The sequence below is a fragment of the Ctenocephalides felis genome, unplaced genomic scaffold (genome assembly GCF_003426905.1).
Source record: "Ctenocephalides felis isolate EL2017-DRISC unplaced genomic scaffold, ASM342690v1 CF-g0.4_SCAFFOLD_01604, whole genome shotgun sequence".
NCBI lineage: Eukaryota > Metazoa > Arthropoda > Insecta > Siphonaptera > Pulicidae > Ctenocephalides > Ctenocephalides felis.
This window is the reverse complement of record NW_020537758.1, coordinates 41,719,469-41,740,638: the sequence shown is the minus strand read 5'-3', so window position 1 is coordinate 41,740,638 and position 21,170 is coordinate 41,719,469. Positions and strand designations below refer to the sequence as shown.

The 21,170-nt window shown below is 28.2% G+C and overlaps 3 protein-coding genes across 3 annotated transcripts in view; 2 read left to right on the top strand and 1 right to left on the bottom strand.

The window, feature by feature from the left end:
• LOC113373788 (CD109 antigen-like) overlaps positions 1-12,309 on the top strand; it is a 43,382-nt gene extending 31,073 nt beyond the window's left edge. Inside the window, 11 exon segments of the mRNA XM_026614062.1 lie at positions 1,977-2,284; positions 2,366-2,469; positions 2,579-2,893; positions 3,022-3,161; positions 3,386-3,605; positions 3,820-3,997; positions 4,142-4,497; positions 4,600-4,775; positions 7,092-7,200; positions 9,185-9,359; positions 11,672-12,309. Of these exon segments, the coding sequence (XP_026469847.1) occupies positions 1,977-2,284; positions 2,366-2,469; positions 2,579-2,893; positions 3,022-3,161; positions 3,386-3,605; positions 3,820-3,997; positions 4,142-4,497; positions 4,600-4,775; positions 7,092-7,200; positions 9,185-9,359; positions 11,672-11,895 (2,305 nt within the window). The 3' untranslated portion in view covers positions 11,896-12,309.
• A 1,582-nt stretch (positions 12,310-13,891) lies between these two features.
• LOC113372574 (GPI transamidase component PIG-T) lies at positions 13,892-15,980 on the bottom strand. Its single transcript, XM_026612922.1, has 3 exons — positions 15,813-15,980; positions 14,334-15,626; positions 13,892-14,225 (listed from the first exon to the last, which is right to left on the bottom strand). The coding sequence occupies exons 1-3, from the start codon at positions 15,970-15,972 to the stop codon at positions 13,951-13,953; spliced, it is 1,728 nt and encodes a 575-aa protein (XP_026468707.1). The 5' UTR covers positions 15,973-15,980; the 3' UTR covers positions 13,892-13,950.
• A 2,554-nt stretch (positions 15,981-18,534) lies between these two features.
• Positions 18,535-20,627, top strand: LOC113372545 (TATA box-binding protein-like protein 1). Its single transcript, XM_026612887.1, has 4 exons — positions 18,535-18,679; positions 18,917-19,483; positions 20,055-20,149; positions 20,305-20,627. The coding sequence occupies exons 2-4, from the start codon at positions 18,942-18,944 to the stop codon at positions 20,529-20,531; spliced, it is 864 nt and encodes a 287-aa protein (XP_026468672.1). The 5' UTR covers positions 18,535-18,679; positions 18,917-18,941; the 3' UTR covers positions 20,532-20,627.
• The last annotated feature ends 543 nt before the right edge of the window (positions 20,628-21,170 follow it).

Genomic DNA, 21,170 nt, shown 5'->3' with positions numbered 1-21,170 from the left:
TCTATTTGGTAATAACATTTTCTTGTCCTGAACCTTTCCAGAATAAATCCCAGTTTAATACGAAAAAGGACTAATTTAACATTGGTCGACATAATTGTCATTTCTTCAAAGAATGTGGTATTTCTACAAAATTTCACATAATTAATTTCTTGTACCATTTTGATATAAAATATGCTCGGGTTATTTTTGGTTTCAAATTTGTCATAATCGTTTCTGAAAATATATGGTTTGAATATATTGGCACATCTTTTATAAATAAAATAAAATTTTAAACTGAAATATTAAACATAAACTGTTTATTTTGTCATCCATTCAGGCAGATTTTTCAGTTTTTCACCTTTATGTTGAAAACGACACTCAGCTTCTAAAATGAAAGAAATTAAGATTTTTTTTTTCATCTAAACTACAACTGCCTGAAAAGGCATCCAGTAATTGTTGTGATTAGTTATTAAATAAGTTTTTAAAATACTACCTATTGGTAGTATTTCAAGTTAGTATAATAAATATAAATATGTGACAAAAATCGAAGAAATGAAGAAATAAAAAGCAGTGTAGCAATATTTATGTCGACCTATGTTAGTTTTCTCTAACAATCTGAATACTTCTTCAAATCAGTGCCGGATCTCGGCCCCTTCTCTTTTAGTTGCAAATGACGGAATCTATCGCCTAGCACCCCAGCCTGGTGTGACAACACTTAAACCTGACTTGGGTCCGGCTCTGATATATAAGCCGGCCACCAGGCCGCCCTTAGCCGGCCCTTATGGCTTCAGTCGGATACCAAAACCGGTCTGGAACAAACCACGTGTTCATCTAGTACACGATTTGGCTCAGACTTGGTTGTTTAGTAATCTATCATCGGGGTATGAAATTAGAATAATTTAATACAAAACTTGTAATGTGAAGGCTACTGGATACAACTATTTGTGTTCAGAAGATATGTGCACACAAGATTTTTTTATTGTACTGATGGATTGTGTGTTCATTGGTGTATATTACACAATTTTAGGCACTCTTTATATCAGTCTTATTAATTTATGTAAATCTGTATTAGTTCCAATTTTGTTACACTCAAGTATCAAAACACTGTTCTTAAACAACAAGAGGTAGCACAAAATATCACCACTCGCAATTTTTTATGAATGTTTGATATGAGTGAATAAGTATTTTTGCACAGGTATATTCTTTTACTGTTTTCTATCATATTCTATAATATTCTTTTAAATATCAAAGGTGTAGGATAATTAGCTATCAATTTCAATTTGTATGTTACAATTTTTCCAAAATTTTATTTTTGCACTTGGTGAAATATTGTTTGTGGAATGATGTTTTACATTGTGATGTTCATTACTATATTTAAGTGTTTGCTTTGATGTTTTGTTTAATGCAATATTTTATACGAAATTGGTTGAATAATTTTCAGATATATTTGTATTAATGGTCTTGCATGTTTCATATCATACTGCTCATTATTTACAAACAATACTTATTTTCTCAATATTTTCTTCAGAAAACAAAAAAGATGATTATTGATACATTGACGAATAAAAAAACTATATTATATGATCTTAAATTCATGCAAGAATATTAATATTATTTGGAATCATTTGAATATATATTTAAATGCTAGTGAATTTTAACTTATGCAATTATTATTTTAACTTATGGTATCCTAAGACAATATACTGTAAAGCTATTTAAAGTTCTTATGTTTCATGTCAAAAAATTATCCGAGAAATCTGAATGTTACAGTTGATATTTTCACAAAAGAATGTGCCTAAAATATAGGCGACACTTCAGTTATCATAAATGATCGTTTAGTATATCACAGTTATCGAATTCCATAGATTGTACTGTCTTAGGATGCCATAATATTAAAATTTCCAAAAAAAATTTAAAAAACTTTTCATAAAATTTGATTATAAATGATTTGAATACTCAAATTTAATTATAAAATAATTGATTTTTTCCCATTACAGTTTCGAAGGACAAACGTCTTTACGCAAAGAGGTTCCAGACACAATAACATCTTGGGTCATCACTGGATTTTCAATTGACTCCATATATGGCCTTGGTTTAATTGAGGAACCACGAAAACTTAAAGTTTTCCAGCCATTCTTTGTATCTTTAGATCTGCCATACTCTATCAGAAGAGGAGAAATCGTTGCTATACCAATTGTGGTATTTAATTACATGGACAAAGATGTCACAGCCGAAGTTACTTTGGAAAATACTGCTCAAGAATTTGAATTCGCTGAGATCTCAAATGACGTTAATGATACGCCAAGTAAGTGATATTCAGAAACATGTTTTATTTACTTATTTTAATTAAACAATTGTAAAATAGCATATTTATAAATAATTATAGAGATCGAATTATACCGCAAGAAACGTCTGATGGTTCCCGCAAATAATGGAGCAAGCATTTCATTCATGGTTACACCGAAGAAGGTTGGATACTGTACCATAAAGGTAAAAATATAAATATTAAGAATAGGTTTCAAACCAATTAATAAGTTCAATTTAATCATTTTTGAAAATTCTTCAAAACCAATAATTTATGTCAAAAATATTATCTTAGGTTACTGCAAGATCATCAAATGCTGGAGACACCGTAGAACGTCAACTTCTTGTCAAACCAGAAGGAGAAACGCAATACAAAAACAAAGCTTTATTCGTAGATCTGCGACAAAAATCTGATTACATGGCCAATTTCACTGTTGAAATACCCAGGAATGTAGTTCCTGATTCTGTACAACTAGAATTGGCAGCAGTTGGTGACATTTTGGGACCCAGCATTCCAAATTTGCAAAATTTGATCAAAATGCCTTCCGGCTGTGGCGAGCAGAATATGTTGAACTTCGTGCCAAATATCGTAGTCATTGAATATTTAAAGGTAAAAGATTGACAATAAATAATTAATTATTGGCACCGATTCTACAAATAAATTAAAAAAATCAGATTGAAGTAACCATTAATACGATGTGCTTATACGACCTAATGTAAAAATGTTAATTTCTTCAGAATACAAATCAACTGACACCAGCAGTTCAGACAAAAGCAATTAAATTCTTGGAAATTGGATACCAACAGGAATTGACTTACAAGAGAGATGATGGTTCCTTCAGTGCTTTTGGAAAATCTGATGCCAGTGGAAGTACATGGTATGAGAATATAATAATTTCATCGATCATATCCACTATGGACCTTATTAAGTAATAAAGTTTGAAACCGAGAAAAAAACTCTAATATTCTATAGAAAATGAAGAAAATTGCTTACTAATACGACCTAATACTTTTCTATCAGAACGATCTTATACAGTTATTTCTACAATGATATCAATATGGAAATATTAATCCACTTACCCCAATATGATTTTACCACCAGGTTGACAGCATTTGTAGCAAAATCCTTCCGGCAAGCTGCTCCTCATATTTTGATTGAAGAGCGTATTATCAGTGATGCTTTGCGGTGGTTAAGTGACAACCAAGCTTCAGATGGAAGTTTTCCAGAAGTCGGAAAAGTTGTTCACAGTGATATGCAAGGACAAGCCGGAAAAGGCATCGCTCTTACAGCTTACACCCTCACTGCATTCCTGGAAAATCAGGTAAAAAGTTACTAGTCTTTTTTTTATTTGTATTTGCCTCTGATATTTTTATGGTAAAGGTACTTTTAAAACTGAGTACTAAAATTATATTTCTTTTTGCACTCTTTCGATTTGGATTGAAAAGTAAGTTCTATGTTACCTAAATCATCAAAATGTATATGTAGATAATAAAGTTTTCCAAATAAATAAAATTCGATTCCTAATTTATTTCCAGCGTAACTTTGATCAATACCAAAATACTATCAACAAAGCTTTGGACTATGTAGCAAGAAATTTGCAAGGATTGGAGGATCAATATGCTTTGGCTTTATGTGCTTATGCCCTGCATTTGGCCAATCATGCACAAAAAGATAGTGCATTCAGTATTCTGGATGGATTCGCAAAAACAAAAGGTAATTTAAAAAATTATTTATTAAAAAAATTATATCTAACTATTTACCACCACTAGTCAGTTTTGTAGTATGACTGACTTTCAATGTTATTTTACTATCTACAGAATTTTGATTTAAATATTGTTTTTATCCTTTTATTCCCAGATGATGCAAAATGGTGGTCCAAACCAATTCCCAAGAGCGAAGAGCGCAATCCTTGGCATTCTCTTCCTAATTCTGTAGATGTAGAAATGACATCATACGCCTTATTGACACTTCTTCGCAGAGACTTGGTTTCTGATTCTATTCCAGTAATGCACTGGTTAGTTTCTCAAAGAAATGAACAAGGAGGATTTGCATCAACTCAGGATACTGTCGTCGGAATTTACGCATTGGCAAAGCTTGCTGAAAGAATCACTTCAGGGGATAACGATGTCAGAGTGGTGGCCAAATATGGAAGAGGAGCTCAGACGAGTATTAATATAAATAGGGGCAATACAATGATTTTGCAGAAATATGAGGTAATTAGAGTTAAGACAATTTATAGAATTTTGAGTACGATTGAGCTAAATATTTTAATTAGCTACTAGACCAACAAATATAATATTGTCTTCTATTTCCAGTTACCTCCAAACATTCGCCAAGTGAATATTTCTGCTACAGGTCGTGGTTTTGCGATAGTGCAATTATCATACAGGTACAACGTGAATGTGACCGGTGCCTGGCCATTGTTCAATTTGGATCCACAAGTTGATAAAAATTCGAATCAAAACCATTTGCAGTTATCGATTTGCTCAAGGTTAGTTTATCAATTTAATGAGAAATATACAATACTGTTTTTATAAAATTGCAGTAACATTTTCGATAAAGAACTTGTTATCAATAAAATAAGAAAACTTACGGCACACTATTGAGAAATTCAAAACGTATGTTGTAAAAACATCTATTGTTATACTGAATGTAAAATCTTTATTATGTTTTTCTTGAACAAATAGCAATTGTTATCGCACAGTGCACAATTGACTAGATAGATTTATGTTTTTAATTATTTTGATTTGAAATTATTGTCTGCCTCTAAACTTATTAAATATTTACGCATAATGAGTTTTCTGATTTATAAAAATATTTAACTGTGCGATCAGAAAATTTAGATTTTATTGATATAAAGTTTGATTAAAACATATGCTAATTCTTTCAATTTTATCTCATGCTCTTATATTTCATTTATTAATTTTCAAAAATCGAACGAAACTCCACTACTACTTATTTCTTTACTTATTTATTCGCCATTATCGTTTTATTTCTTGTATGAATCCAAAATATCTTGTTGTATTCTATATATCTTGTAGGAATCTTGTAAATATTTTTGGAACATATATTCACTTTTTGGAGGTAATAATGGAAAAATGAGCTCTATATATCAAACTTTGGGTCTTAAATTTGATGCTATTCAATATATTAACCAAATCCATAATTTTATTCATGTGGTTAAAAAATTATATATACGTGTCATTCATTTTTTAAATATTTGGTTCAATATACGAAATTCATAAGCGTAATTAGTTCAAATTATTTATTTTTTCAGTACAAATTATATTACGCTTGTAATATAAGTAATTACAAAATTGTTTATATAGGCAAAATTGCACGTACATATCATCTTCTTATATTAAGTAAGTCTTATTACTATATATTTCAATTTTTGAACTAAATACCATATAGCAGTAATTAAAGTAGGTCATTTTGATAATACCAATTACCACTTTTGAAATTTCTCTCATTAATGATATAATTGACGGTAAATTATTCAGTAATTTGTTACTGCCTAAGAATGAAAAGAACAAGCTCAAATATTTGCTTTAGTAACATAAACCGTAGTGGAAATATGTAGCATTATTTTACGTAATTGGAACAAATATGCGAACAATAGTAATTATATCGAAGTTGAATACAATTGAATATGGATATAACCTTGCAACATGTTGCGAGATCACTAGAAAATTACTAGAAAAATATTGTAAAAACGTTATGAATATATATACATACATGTATACATTTACTCCTTTGCATTTGAGTAAATTTTGTGTTTAGGAAAAAATGGTTGTCCCAAATAATTTTTCCCGGCACTGTCCAAAAAAAATGCACATTAATTTTCTGCACAATTTAATTTGTTTGTTTCTGCATCCAAAGGTCGTACCGGAAATTTTTGTTGGTATTAAATAAATATTAAATGCATTAGCATCACAATTTTCAAATGAGAGCTTTCTGTTTATTTTTTTCATAAAATTGGACGGTTGAAGTTTCTCTTCAGGTTTCTTGTTGAGAATATGCACTTTCATTCAAAACTCAGAAATTCATATTTGTTTTAATAATATTAACATATTAATAATAGTATAGAAATGTAAAGTATAATATTGAAAAATGGAGTAATCTAAGGTCTGAATAACCTTACAACCCATTATAGCACATTGTCCTGAGAAAGAAAATAAAAGTTTTGATCGTGATATAATTTTCAAAATCATTATATCCTATTAATCATTATATATGTTTGTTAACATTATGTTTTCTCGACTCAGTCATTCTGTATCATTTGACACCAAAATTGAAAAAAGTATGTGTGTCATTCAAGCCATCATTGTCTATTTCTCAAAAATTTAAATGCTATTTGATGAAAATCGATAAGAGCTAATGTTGATTAATTTTCCCAAATAAGAATTTGATTGCATTTGCAAAATGGGCTCTTGATTGAATTTCCAGAGCTATTTCTGTTTAATTAATACATAAGTACCAAATTTTGACAGCTTTAGCTAATAATCCTTAGCCCATACTAAAAACTCGAAAACTAATCGAAAAACATCTATTTTTCTATAATGTTCTCATAATATATATAATATAATAATTATATAATAATAATATATATTAATATATATATATATATATAATATATTAATATATAAATTATTAATTATTAATACAGATAATATATTATATATGTAACTAGTTCTAATAATGTGCAAATATATATCCAAGTAGTTTGTTTAATTTTTAAAAATTATAAAAGAGATATCAAATATTATTAGTAAGCACTTTCTTTATAGTAATTGATTTGTTTCAGTTTCGCTGGAACAAGGGAAAATCAAACTGCAGAAAGTAACATGGCTGTGATGGAAGTTACTTTGCCATCAGGATTTACTGTAGATCAAGACTCTTTACCTAGCTTAGAGGTAAAAAACTTTTGCCAAAATATTTTTAACAAATAATCTTTGAATTTAAATCTAAATATTTATAAGCATGCTTAACTTTGGCGAGCTAGTAATCTATAAAAACAATATTTAGCAACATCAAATAAATGTATCAGTGAGAAAATGATCAGTGACATATTTGTGACTGATCTTCAAAATGAAAGACTAGCATATTAATAATATCAGCAATATATAGCAAAACGGTAAAAAATGTGCCATCTTTTTAATATAAATACAGTACAAAGGCGCCAGCCAAATGAATTGAAGAACTAGCTGTAAGTGGAATTCTGTCTTAAGGCAATTAAGGCATCGTGCCTTAAGGCAAATTGCTGAAACTTCCCGTACCAAAAATTATTTTTTTTTAAAAACGATTAACATTTTTGAAAAAAAATTTACTTCGAAAAAATAAGATTTTTGAGAAACTATAAATTGGACAAAAAATTACTTTTTTTTGAAAAAAAATTTTTTTTAAAAAAAAAAAAATTTAAATTTCTTTTTTTTTTGAAAAAAAAAATGTTTTCTTTATTTTGACATATTTTGGAAGATCTGACCTTTTTTCAAAGCAATCGTACTGCTTTAACTGCATAAAGACGAAATATCAAAGCGCGTAAGCGCCGCGTCGCCGTCTAACGCTTGAACATTGGTACGGAACCCATAGGAATGTAAACAAAATTCATACTTATTGTTAAAATCTCTATAAAATATCTGATAATTTGATGTGCATATGTCTAATGATCATTTTTGACCGCCAAATGGCATTTTTTTTTACTTTTTTCATTAGATCTCCGAAACCGCTAGACCTGCCTCTATGAAAATTTGGTCAATTCTTCATCTTGTCAATACAAGTAAAATGTTTTTTGACTTATTCAAATTGGACACTCCGTTCTCTTAAAAACTGAGTTACCGTTTTCGGCACTTTTTGCCCCGTATCTTTGGAACGGCTAGACCTGTCTTTGCCAAAAACTAATCAGCACGTCTCCTTATCAATACGAATCGAATGTTTTTTGAATTATTCAAATCGGTTGATCCGTGTTCCCAAAATCGTCGACGAAAATTTGTATCCGCACATACATACACACACGCACATACATACATACATACACACACACACACACACACACACACACACATACATCCATTTTTTCTAAGGTATGCCAAAATGTTCAGAAACCTCTGAAACGCAAAGATATATAAAAATTTTCATTTTCGATTTTTTTGCGATTACTATAACTATCCCTACGGGAAGTTAAAAATTATTACAAACAATATCATAATTTGAGCAAACACAAGAATTCTGCATGTTTATTTAGCAATATTTGACCATTAAGTAGTATAACACGCCAGAGTTATGTCGAACGAAAATGAAACTAATATTTTAAACGAAACAATTTCAAGCGTTTTTTTTAATAGTAACGTGAATCTATTTTGATCATTATATTACCACGTGATATAAGATTCCTTAGACCTTCACTACTTCATTTATTTTTAATTTTAGTATACCGAAAGTTTTTTTACCATTTTTTAACTATTAGATGTAAGAGCTAATATAAACTCCACACATAGGAGACTGGTAAACCGATGGGTTGCCTCTCATAAAATACGTTAGGTAATAAGTCTTTAACAAACAGCTTATAGAATAAGTAAAGTTCTGATTGCTGATAAACAGTAAAAAAAACTCCTTGCCTCTAATATAGTTTTTCAAAATCTGTCTTATAATACTACTTTATGAAATAATGGAATATATATTTGTATTTAAAATATAAAGCCTTCAGATAGCACAGAAAACGCTTTGTCATGTAATACAACACTTTCTCTTCATAAACAACTATTTTTATTTAAGTGTAAGAACTAAAAGTACATAATATTATTTTAATGTTATTTTATTTATTTATAATTATTATATTTAATTATAAATTTTGAAAACTCTTATTTTACTAATGATGAAATTCCAATATTTTTATTCTAGGTTTCCCAAAATGTGAAACGAGTTGAAACAAAGGATGCTGATACTGTCGTAGTAATGTACTTTGACAGTATGTCCAGGAATAAAGAATATTGCCCTACAGTATCCGCGTACAGAACACACAAGGTGGCTAAACAAAAGCCTGTTCCAGTTATTCTATATGATTACTACGATTCATGTAAGTTTTTAGACTTTAATATTTACTCTAATTTTATTTTTAATCAAGTTTAGAAAGAATTTGAACAACTCCTGAAGCTTATATTATTCTGAGGATATGAGATGAAAGTACATAGATAAATGAATCAAGATTAAATAAAAATTTTATCTCTACATTTTTATATATTTATTTATTCATACCGTTTTCTTTAATAAATATAAATAAATGCATTTAATATAAATATGCAATTTCTCTAAAATATAATTTCTCAAATAGTTCATTCACCCAATTTAATATATCAATTGTATTTTTTCATTTCTATTTTGTAAATTTGGATATTATTTCAACAATACTTTTCAAAGCCAAAACAACATTTTTAGTCTTAAACAATACCAATAAAAATTAGATGAACCTGAAAGACTTATTTGTCTGGCAGGGATAAGTTCATTACTGTTTTATCAGAAATGTATTAATAAATATTATTAAAACTAATGAAGATAGTATGTTGTCTTTTTCTATTACTCAGATTTTGTGGAAAAGCTTTTAGCGTTCAAGCGAAATTTATCGGTAGAAAATGTTGGATATCTTGTAAATACATAAACTTATTATTATTGGCATTTTAGTAAATATTTTGTTATCAAATTATTCTATAGACTCATAGAGTTGAGCAAATCAACAAATGAACAATTGATACGCTCTAACAATTCAAAAAATAATAAAACTTGACTCAGAAACATTCAGTCAATTATTGCAAAAACAATACAACATGAAATTCGTTTGAGATGTTTACACAAGTTAATTTCCGATCAAGCTGCATGTAATCGTATAATATAAAAACATTCCTTCAGTTTATTTTTAGAAAATATAAATGTTTGAGATAAGGTGTTCAATAACAACGTATAACTTACTTTTAAAAACATGTGGATTTATGAGTCATTATTATATTTAATGACTCATAATGAAATATTAGCACAAAGTAAGCATACTGCAATCTTATCTCTGATACGAAGAATTTTTTTTGTTTTTCTTATAAGTCAATTTGATATCCTGACCTCATAATTTTTTTCATAGAAAATAAATGAATCACCCCTTTATGATAAAAAATTAACTTTTTTAATAGCGATCGTGTATAATGTTTTTGATACTGATATCTAATTCGGTCTTTAACAAACTATATTTAGTTATTCAATAAATTGTCTACATATTTTTATACTTTGCATCAAATTATATGTAATCTTATTGTATAAACTAGTGGAGTGCATGGCATCGTGCCTTAAGACAAATTGCTGGAACTTCCCGTACCCGTATTAATTAAAAATCTTGGTACGGAACCCAACAAAAATTACACAAAATGCGTGCACATTATAAAAATCTCTATAAAATATCTGGTAATTTGATGCGCGTAAGTCCAATAAACATTTTTGACCGCCAAATGAAATTTTTTTAACATTTATTTTTATTGAGAGTCCATAACCGCTGGACGTGCCTTCCCAAAAATTCAATCAGTCTTCATCTTGTCAATACAAGTATTAAAATCATTTTTGAATTATTAAAATCGGACGCTCCGTTCTCTTAAAAACTGAGTTACCGTTTTTGACATTTTTTTTGCCCCGTATCTTCGGAACGTCTAGATGTGCCTTCGCCAAAAACTAATCAGCACGTCTCCTTATGAATACGAACCGAATGTTTTTTTAATTATTCAAATCGGTTGACCTGTGTTCCCGAAATCGTCGACGAAAATTTGTATCCGCACACAAACACACACACATATACACATACACACACACATACATACACACACACACATTTTTCTAAGGTATTCCAAAATGTTCAGAAACCTCTAAAACGTAAATATATATGTATGTAAATTTTATTGAAAATAAAAGATTTTCACACTCAATCACGTTTTCGACAATTAATTACGAAGAAACCGGCCAGCAACTCTGCCAAAAACTAATCACAAAATTTTCAAACTGATATCTTTCAAAATTGAATTTTTCTGCTAATTATAAAAGAAAAGACTCCTAATCCAAAACTATAATCAACCCTAGTCCTTACCGAGTTTCATCAAATAGCTTATAAATGTTTAAAATGGGTGCAGCTGATTTTGAGCCAATACTTCTTGCAATTTTGGTTTCAAACGATTCAGAACGACGAGAAAGCAAAAAAGTAAAGTATCGGATTCTCTAAAGAAAGCGCAAATTTCTCCTTCGGGAAGTTAATAATAATGTGACGTTGATGATTAATTTAATGGCTGATTTTTACCTAATCTTTATCATCTGAAAATCGGTTTTTCGGTCTGAAAATGAATATACTTCATTATTATTTCATAGCCCGCAGAGCCCGAGTTTTCTACGAAGCTCAAACAGCCACACTTTGTGATATTTGCGAAGGTGAGCAATGTGGAGACACTTGCAGTAGTAATCCGAGAGGAAATTCTCAAACTGGTCAAAACATCAAAAACGAACCAGCATCAGGAAATGGATTATTAGCCAATTCACTTCTCGTATTATTGGCAAGTGCAATTTTAGCATTTGCTGCAGGGAACAGGAATTAGGTAACATTGTACAAATAAGTTTAACGTGTAATTAACATATCTAGTTTAACAAATTGCTGTTACAACTTGGAGGAAAACATGTTTAAATTTTCATGAAAACATTTGAAAAAAATGAATGCCTAGTTGGATACATTGAATATTACAATTCTTATTAATTTCGTTTTCATCCTTGTCGTTTTTCAAAAATACTGCGGATTATCCAGTTCTTAAACTGATTTTTTAATATAAATTTAAACTAACAAAAGTTATCTTAAGTATTACCAAATTCAGTAAATAAATGATAAAACTTAAAAGATTTCCTAGCACGCATAACAGTTCTAAAATTTGATATTTATTAGCAACAGATTTTGTCCAAAAGGAAGAAACCTAATTGTTTACATATAAACAATTAATTCAAAATTTTAATAAATTTAGGGAAATCAATGTGTTATACTTTCTTATAAAATATAAGAAATGATATAATATTTCATTTAACGTGACAAGTTTTTAAACATATTTTTTTGTACAAGTTTTCAGTTTACTTTTTTGTTTCAACTTTTTATTTAAATGTTTTCCTTCTAGTTGAGACAGAATATGTTCTAAGTGATCAACATGACAGATGCCTTCTAAAACTTCTTAGTAGATGCTAATTAATGATAATAAATAACAAACACTAAAAGTTTTGAAAGCAAAATGAAAAATGTCCATTTCGTTTGATTGTTTATATGTACGATTTTGAAAAAAAAATAACCATGTGAATTAGATACAGAAATAATTAAGATGAAATAAATCATTAAATTTAATTCAATACTATTAGGGAATTGACCAGATATGAGGAATTGTGAAAAAAAAAAATTATATATTTTTAAAAAATAATTTCGAACAATTTTTGAAATTTTGACTGTTGTTTAAATTATGATAAAATTCTATCGTTAGTATAAAATTCGCAAATCTACTATTTATTTTAATAAATACTTATGTTAAATGTGATTTATATTTACAAGGAACTATCGTTCACAAGCTTAAATTATCACATTTAATTATGTTTTTAAAACAAATTTGAATAATATATAGTTATGTATTTAATCTTGATTAAATTTATTCATTAAGTTTTTAATTTTTTTATATTCAAGTTAAAATGTGTGTATATTAAGTAATATTTAATTGGTTTTGTTTATAATTTAATATAGATATATATTATTATAATTGTAGCTTGTATTTAACATTTAAATCTTAAATTATTAAAATAATTTTAAGAAATAATAAAAACCAAAAATATAATTTAACAATAGAAAAAAATTTAAAAATTCTACTTTTGTATATTATTGAATTGTTTGATGTTAATGATGTATAAATAAGATGAACATAAATTTAGGTTCAAAAGAGCTATCAAAGGATTTTAAATTAAAGTTTATGAAACTATTGACTATATTCGAACTAAAAATGTTAATGACATGAAATAAATATATCAGATAAACAATACATTTTGTGTGAACAATTATTAATCTTCGATTTCAAAATGAAATAGTACTTTGTCGATGATCGATCGACGAATATCGATCACCAAAACGTAGAGCCTAATTTATTAATAAAATAAATTAGGTAAATAAAACCTTATCTGGACTTTATTAATTTCTATGACAAGGTCTAGATGTAAACATGAATTGAGTTATAAAATTTAAATTATGTATATATGCAGTTGTGAGCAATGTGCAGAATGAATTTATGTGATTTTTATTATAAATAAAGAAGCAATTTATAAAATTTGTTTTTATTCAATTCTTTGTTCTTTCGTATAAACTGAAAACTTACGTTCCCGTCTATTAAAATTAAATTATAATTAATATAACAAAACTTATTATATATAAATACTATAAATAACACAGTATTTAATACAAATTTTATATTACATTATTTGTTCTAGAACAACCTATTATTGGACTAATTACGTCATTTTATACAATTTACTTCATTCACTAGTTAACAAATGACTAAATTTTTTTTATGACTTATTTATGAAGATAGTAAAAAACGCATTGTAGGATGAATTTGTAGTTTTAAAATCACAATGTAAGGTCATTCAGCATGCTCATGTTCACTTTGTTGTTCACTTACCTCATCTCCAGACTTATCTTTCTTAAAACAACCTAATTTATTTTTAAAATATTTTATAATTCCCCCTCTCGAAGCAGTAGATCGTAGTACTAATTGTTTTGTTGTAATATTATAAAGAGGTCCAAATGCTAAGGCCACCACAGTGCAAGACAGGCATATTACATTATATGGCATGGAAAAATCTGGTGTAGGTAATGTTATTATAAATGATTCAGTTCTTAGTTGTACCAAATAGCCTGAAAGTAGTAAAAATGTATGATGCCTTTATTGAAATTAACTTATAATAAAAATATAAGTAAATTTTAAATGTTTTGGATTTATAAATTAGTTAAATCAATATTTACCTGATCTAGATGCATTAAAACTTGATGAAATTAATGAACCATCTTGAGGAATAGCAGTAAAATTTTTAGCACTAGGTAGCAATGATGTTATAATTGCAGAACCAACATAAAATCCATGATTGGCATCAGGTGGATATTCTTGCCATTTTAAAAAAACGTAATCAAAGTCAAAGGATATCTCTGCTACAGACTTTTTTGGTATAGTTAAAAGAAACTCTAAATAATATGGTCTTTTGCGTTCTTTTCCAGGCACATATTTTAGAGCTTTTGGCTTTAGTTCCATGCCATTACATTTAATTTTTAAGGTATGTAAATACATGGGAACAAACCAGGGAATATTCTCCAAGAAAATAACATTTAAATCCGAAAAATGGTTGTTATATATTTCAGTCACCACACCACCATATTCTTGACCATATCCAATAATGTATCTGGTTGCATGAATTGGTGGAGAAATTTTTGGTGATAAAATTTGGGGTTTGCTATATATACCAGCTATATTGAACATTCCATTGAAATTCATATTTTTTATATCATACATAGATATATGTGCAATGTGTCCACCACGTTTAGAAATAAATTTTTTTGTTGGTTGAGGATTTAGTAAAAATTCTCTTGTATCATTATGCGTGGTATCAATATAAATCGCACTAGAATCAGCTAAAGGACAAGGTCCACTTAAACCCATACCGAACAATACTCTAAATGACCAATCACGACTCTTTAATATTAAAGGATCATGAACGAGAGACACAGTTTGCTTCAGTTCAATTTGTTTTTCTAAACATTTTTCGTTTTTACAAATTGGTCTGAGATGTATTCCCAAGGAGTGGTAATTGGTATTATGTATATTTGCAGAATTAAGTAGTGTGGCTAAGCCTCGCTTAGAATCACAGGGCAACAATTTTTTCCATGGTGTTAAGTTTTCTGTACATACTATTTCACGTGGTAAACTAGCATAGCGTAATAAACTAGAATTTATCTTATCATTCAAAATTCCAGTTGGTCGAAAACTATATTCAGGTTTTAAAGATTTTGACTCATCAATGAAGTTTAATGAAGCACATAGCAAACCTGATAAGGAACTTGCTAATTCTTTCCAGTTTTTATCAATATTTTTAGTTTCAGGTTCAAACCAAGCCCAGAGCTCAGCTCCAGGTGAAGCATGTTCAACAGGATATCCCCAGTTATTATAACGCCACAATCCTTCAGTCAATGATATGTGTAATTCTACTACTTTAAAACGGGCTACAATTTCACCAAGACCTCGAGGAAACAAATGACAATGTTCAACTGCAAATATATAAATAAATATATAATAGAATATATAGAATATTTCCTACATATATAGATAATATTTAAATACATTAATATTTGAATACAGAAATATTTCGTTATGTAAGAAATGTTAGTAAAAGAAACTTAAACAAAGAAACTTTAAAAAGGAAAAAGAAAAACAAAATGTGTTTTAGTACTTACAAGTGCCCGAATCCTTTGACCAAATCGTAGTGAACTGAAAATAAGAATACACATGGCCAGAAGCTAAAGGCTTGATAAGTAATTCTTCGTTAAAACTATCATTATAACTTGCACAACTAACACCAAACAAAAATGCCAAAAATAAAATGATGGAATGCATTTTTATTTTAGATTTACTTTATTAAATCACATTTCTTATTTATACATTTTCACTAAAGTCATTTATATGTATTATAGATTAATAATTCATATAGAATTTTGACACAAAACAGAAATATTTATTTTCACCATAACATTGAGGTTATGTTATATTAATTTGACAACTGAATCATTTGCATATGGCTGCACCAGAGAACAACATTGTGCAATCTGTATAGATGTCCAGCTAAGATCTTTAACTTCCATTTTTTTCGAAAATGTAAATGTAAATGTAAAAATTCCTATAAATGATGTCGAATCCTTGAATAAAATAAAATTAAAAAACATAAAAATATTATTTTTAAAGAATTTTTAGATGCCAAAATAATATGATCACAATGTGATCACATATATGAATATAAAAGCAGAAAAGTTCATCTTATATCAATTATATTAAAAAAATAAAAAAATTATCAAAACTTAATTCAATTTGATTTATTATCAGAATTTTGTGAAGTTCCTGGTTTCGGGTTATAATAGTTAATATCCTCAGCAGTGTGCACAGCTATTTCTTTCTCTGAAGCGATTGTTTTAGAATCAGCATTATCTTCCATTTCTTCCTCTTCAGCACCTTCTATAGCAATGTGAGTTATTTTATAATCAGATTCTGATAATAAACTTTCAACAATTTCCATTTCTTCTGCTTCTTCGTGTTGAAGATGCTCTTCTATTTGAGCAAACCGTATTCGATTTATTTGAGAAGTTCGCCCAAAAACAGTATGAATCTCTAAAGAGGTTTCATTGGAGTGCTCAAAAGGCAAAGTATGAGTTTTTTTATTCTGTGGCATCAGATAATATATGCAATGAATTAAAATCAATATAATTCCCAATAAAAAAAAGAATATTGCTAACGCCATGGGTATAACATGTTGAACATCTAAAATGAAAAAAAATACTACACGTTCGGAATAAATGTTGAAAAATAATCGATTTTCTTATAAAATAATAAAGTTATGACTCCTGGATATTATTAACATATAAGTAATATTTTTTGAGACTCTTACGTTATGTATACCTCCACATGTTATAGAATCCTCATCATATTGGCCAACTGCACCACAATTTAAATGACCATCACATTTTGTTTCAGAAGAAAGACAAAAGTTTTCTTCTGCCATGTGACAATAGACCTCTCTTTCTTTTTTGCAAATATTATTTGATTTAACATCTTGATTGTGTGAAATATATTTATTTTATTGTTAATATATCATAATATTAAGAATTTATGAATTTAATAATTTGTAAAATTATAATTAGTATTAATTGATAAACAACTCACGTCTAGCCGCTGTAGCAGTAATTTTAATAGAATCCACTAATGCCGTTCTGTTTAATTGTATTTCAATTAATGACTGCTCATTCAAAATAAAATTTAATATAGGTTCCAATTTTTCTTTTGCTGGTTTGATCATTTTTTGTATTTCACATAAATCAAACTCGAAATTTTCAATTTCATCTTTGACCTATTATATATAATAATATTATTAATGTTAAAATTATTGTTGTGTCAAAATAAATAAATAATGCCAAATGTTCACTTACTAATAGTTTTGAGTCCAAGCATTTTATAGTTTGATAAAGATTGGTAGCAAATTCAAAAATAAGTAATAATTTATATGGATATACAGTCTCAATTCTTATTGTGCAATTTCTATCATCAAATTTCTGTGGCAAAAGCATAACAGCAGAATCCGAAATACCCATGTCATATGTTAGAAATTTTGATAAGTTATTATAAAGTATACAATCACCACTTATGTCTGAAAGAATATGTGCAATAATTTATTTAAAGAAGTAAAATTTATTAAGATTTCTAATTAACAATACCTTCAAACGTTGACTTTTTATCTTCACTTTTTGCTTTTTGGCCTAATAAGATAATGTAAAGAATGATCAAGAAGAGCATGAGATTTTCCAATGATGAAGAACATATCAACAAGAGATTTCACGATAAATAAGAATCAGATAAAAATTATTAAATGTCAAATTGACACAAAAATCATTGAAATATTGATCTCTGATGTACGCGATATAACAATATATAAAATCGTATATAATAAATTAATTAGCTGTCGTGTTCAGTCATATGAATATGATATGATTAAGTAAGAATTCTTACTTCAAGTAGCATACAATCATACAATTGCATTGAAAATGAATCGTATGATTTTGGTTTAGATAAGTATCTTTAAATAATAAGAAAAGAAAGAGTATAAATGGCCAGTGATGGTTAAAAAATAGCATTTGTTATCTAGATACTAGAACTAAGATAAAAAATACCATAAGTATTTATTAAGAATTGTGTTGTCAATCAATACAGCTTTTTCGGAAAGGTGTACATTGAAAAAACTAGAAATGTGATATCAACTTTACATAAGCACATCCAAATTATTTTAGTACATTCATTTTTATGTAATTGAGAGGGCGACAGCTCGGTGAAACTGCTTATCATGTCACATCTATTTCGTATGCAAATGATTCTATGGTGGTTTTCGCAATATTTAATCATGCAGTGTAGCCACTGCGCTCTGAGTAATACTTTGGTAGTAAATATGGCTGAACGTAATTTTTAGTGAATAATCCGATTTCAGTGTAATGTATTTATTACCTATATGTTCGAAATAAAAGCTGCGTTCATTTTTTTTCCATCTGATATCGCTTCTCTAAAGGTACGTAAAAATATATTATTTATCAAAATTATTCCATTGTCATTTTTTTTAATTGCTTGCTCACTCCCTTTGTGCACATTTTAATTTAATTTACAATTTATAAATTAATTCTTGTTCGTAACTATTTTGAACTTACGATATATAACACTAATCATTCTTTTATATTCAACTTTACAGGATTCTAAATCTGCCAATTTTTTTCTCCTGGAATTAAATGACTTAAATTTATCTTTTCAGATTGAAAACCGAAGTTTTGATTCCGATGGCGACTATACTCCAAAAGAATGGTGTTAAACCATTAGCAAATGGTAATTCACTAGTCCATGCCCATGAGATGGCTCCTATCCAGGAGATGCCTGTGGAACAAGTGCCCAATGCAATTAGTACTGCAAATACAAATGCAGAAAACATGCCCCAAATAATGGAAGATGAGGAACCAGAAATAGATATTGTTATAAACAATGTGGTGTGCAGTTTTAGTGTGAGGTGCCATTTGAATTTACGTGATATTGCTTTAAATGGTGTAAATGTAGAATTTAGACGAGAAAATGGAATGGTGACAATGAAACTTAGAAGACCTTATACAACAGCTTCTATCTGGTCTTCGGGAAGAATCACATGCACTGGGGCTACTAGTGAAGAACAAGCTAAAATTGCCGCAAGGCGTTATGCAAGATGTTTACAGAAATTGGGATTTCAAGTTCGATTTCACAATTTTCGTGTTGTTAATGTCTTGGGCACTTGTTCCATGCCCTTTGCAATAAAGATAACAGCATTTTCAGAAAAGTTTAGAGACTGTGCAGAGTGAGTAGAAAACATAATTTTCTAAATTTTATTAACTTTCAATTTTAATGTAGAATCCGCATGTTTCTTTCTGTAGCAAGTGTTCTTATTAGTATATTCATCTCGTAATAATGCAAATTTTTTACCAATCTTATTCATATCTTGAATTGTTCAAAATTCCAAAAAAAATTGTGGCCCATAAACCATTTCTTAAACATGTCTACATTCTTAATTCGAATAGAATTGGGTTTTCAATTTTAATCAATCTTTACATAAATTTTATTTTGACACTTCTAATTATTTTAAATCTGTGGTTGAATGTTAAATTAAACTTTTACATTTGATTATATATAACTCGTTTATTTCTTTCAATTTTGAATACGTTTTCATAAGTTTTGTCTTACTCTAAATTTTTATCAGCTTGATAGTTTGTGTTTTTGATTATAAATTTTGAGCTCAAAATTTAACATGTATACTGATTTTATGAGTTTAAATGTTATTTTCATGCATAAAAGATCAAATAATTACATTTATATGATTTTATGGTTTAATATTATTATACTATATCAATATGTACGATTATTGTTATCAGGTATGAGCCAGAACTACATCCTGGTGTAACTTATAAAATCAAACAACCAAAAGCAACACTTAAAATATTTTCAACTGGCAGTATTACTGTAACAGGTTAGTAAGAATTGAATAATTAATACTGAATCATGTATATCAATAAATTGGCAAATTCAACAATCTTGTATTATTAGGTCATTCATTCTTATTGCAAATAACATAAGAATAAATAATAATGTATTATAGTCTAGTTTTTTAATTGTTTGTTTTAGCCCGAAGTGTAACTGATGTACAACAAGCAATTGAACACATATTCCCACTAGTTTATGAGTTTAGGAAAGTTAGGACTGCAGTGGACCAAGAGGTTTGGGATGCAAAACGTACTGCAAAAACATTAAAAAGAAGATATAGTGATACAAAATCACCCAGTGCAGGACTGGGTATTGATTTGAGTGATGAAGATCTCATTGATAGTGAAGAAGTGGATGATTGGGAATAAATCGTTCAACTTAGCCTTGTCGAACCACAAGTGATCGTAAACCATTGCTTATTTATATCAATAATTTAATAAACACTTAAGGGAGCCACTGCCTAAATGCGTTAAAGAAAAATAGGTATTTGATATTTGGAAGTATTTCGTGATAAAGTATTTTCAGACAACAATTTATGACCAAAACAAGTGTTTAAGTGAAAAGTGGATCATAAATAACTCAAAACAATTCATTTTGATTAACTTTAATTTATAAACTATTAACATATACCCGTCACAAAGATAAATCATAGATATTACGAATTTAAACCAAAGATACATATATACATATTTGGGAATATGGATCATTTTATTTTGATGTAGTTTATATATTTAGTGCATCAATTTTGACTAATTTACAGACAATCTTTCAACTTATTTTTTGAACAAGTTAACTGCCAAATGTTTGCAATTATTTGTTTAATATTTGAAATGTGATGAATGATAAAAAGAAATAAAAATAGTGTCTTAAATATAAATATACGGATAATCAATTAAAATCATGTACTATGTCAAGAAATGAAAAGTGAGTGCTTTAGATATCAAAATATAAATATTGTGGAAGTAAATATACAATACTAAGAATAGTCTTTGTGTTAAAAATAGGAT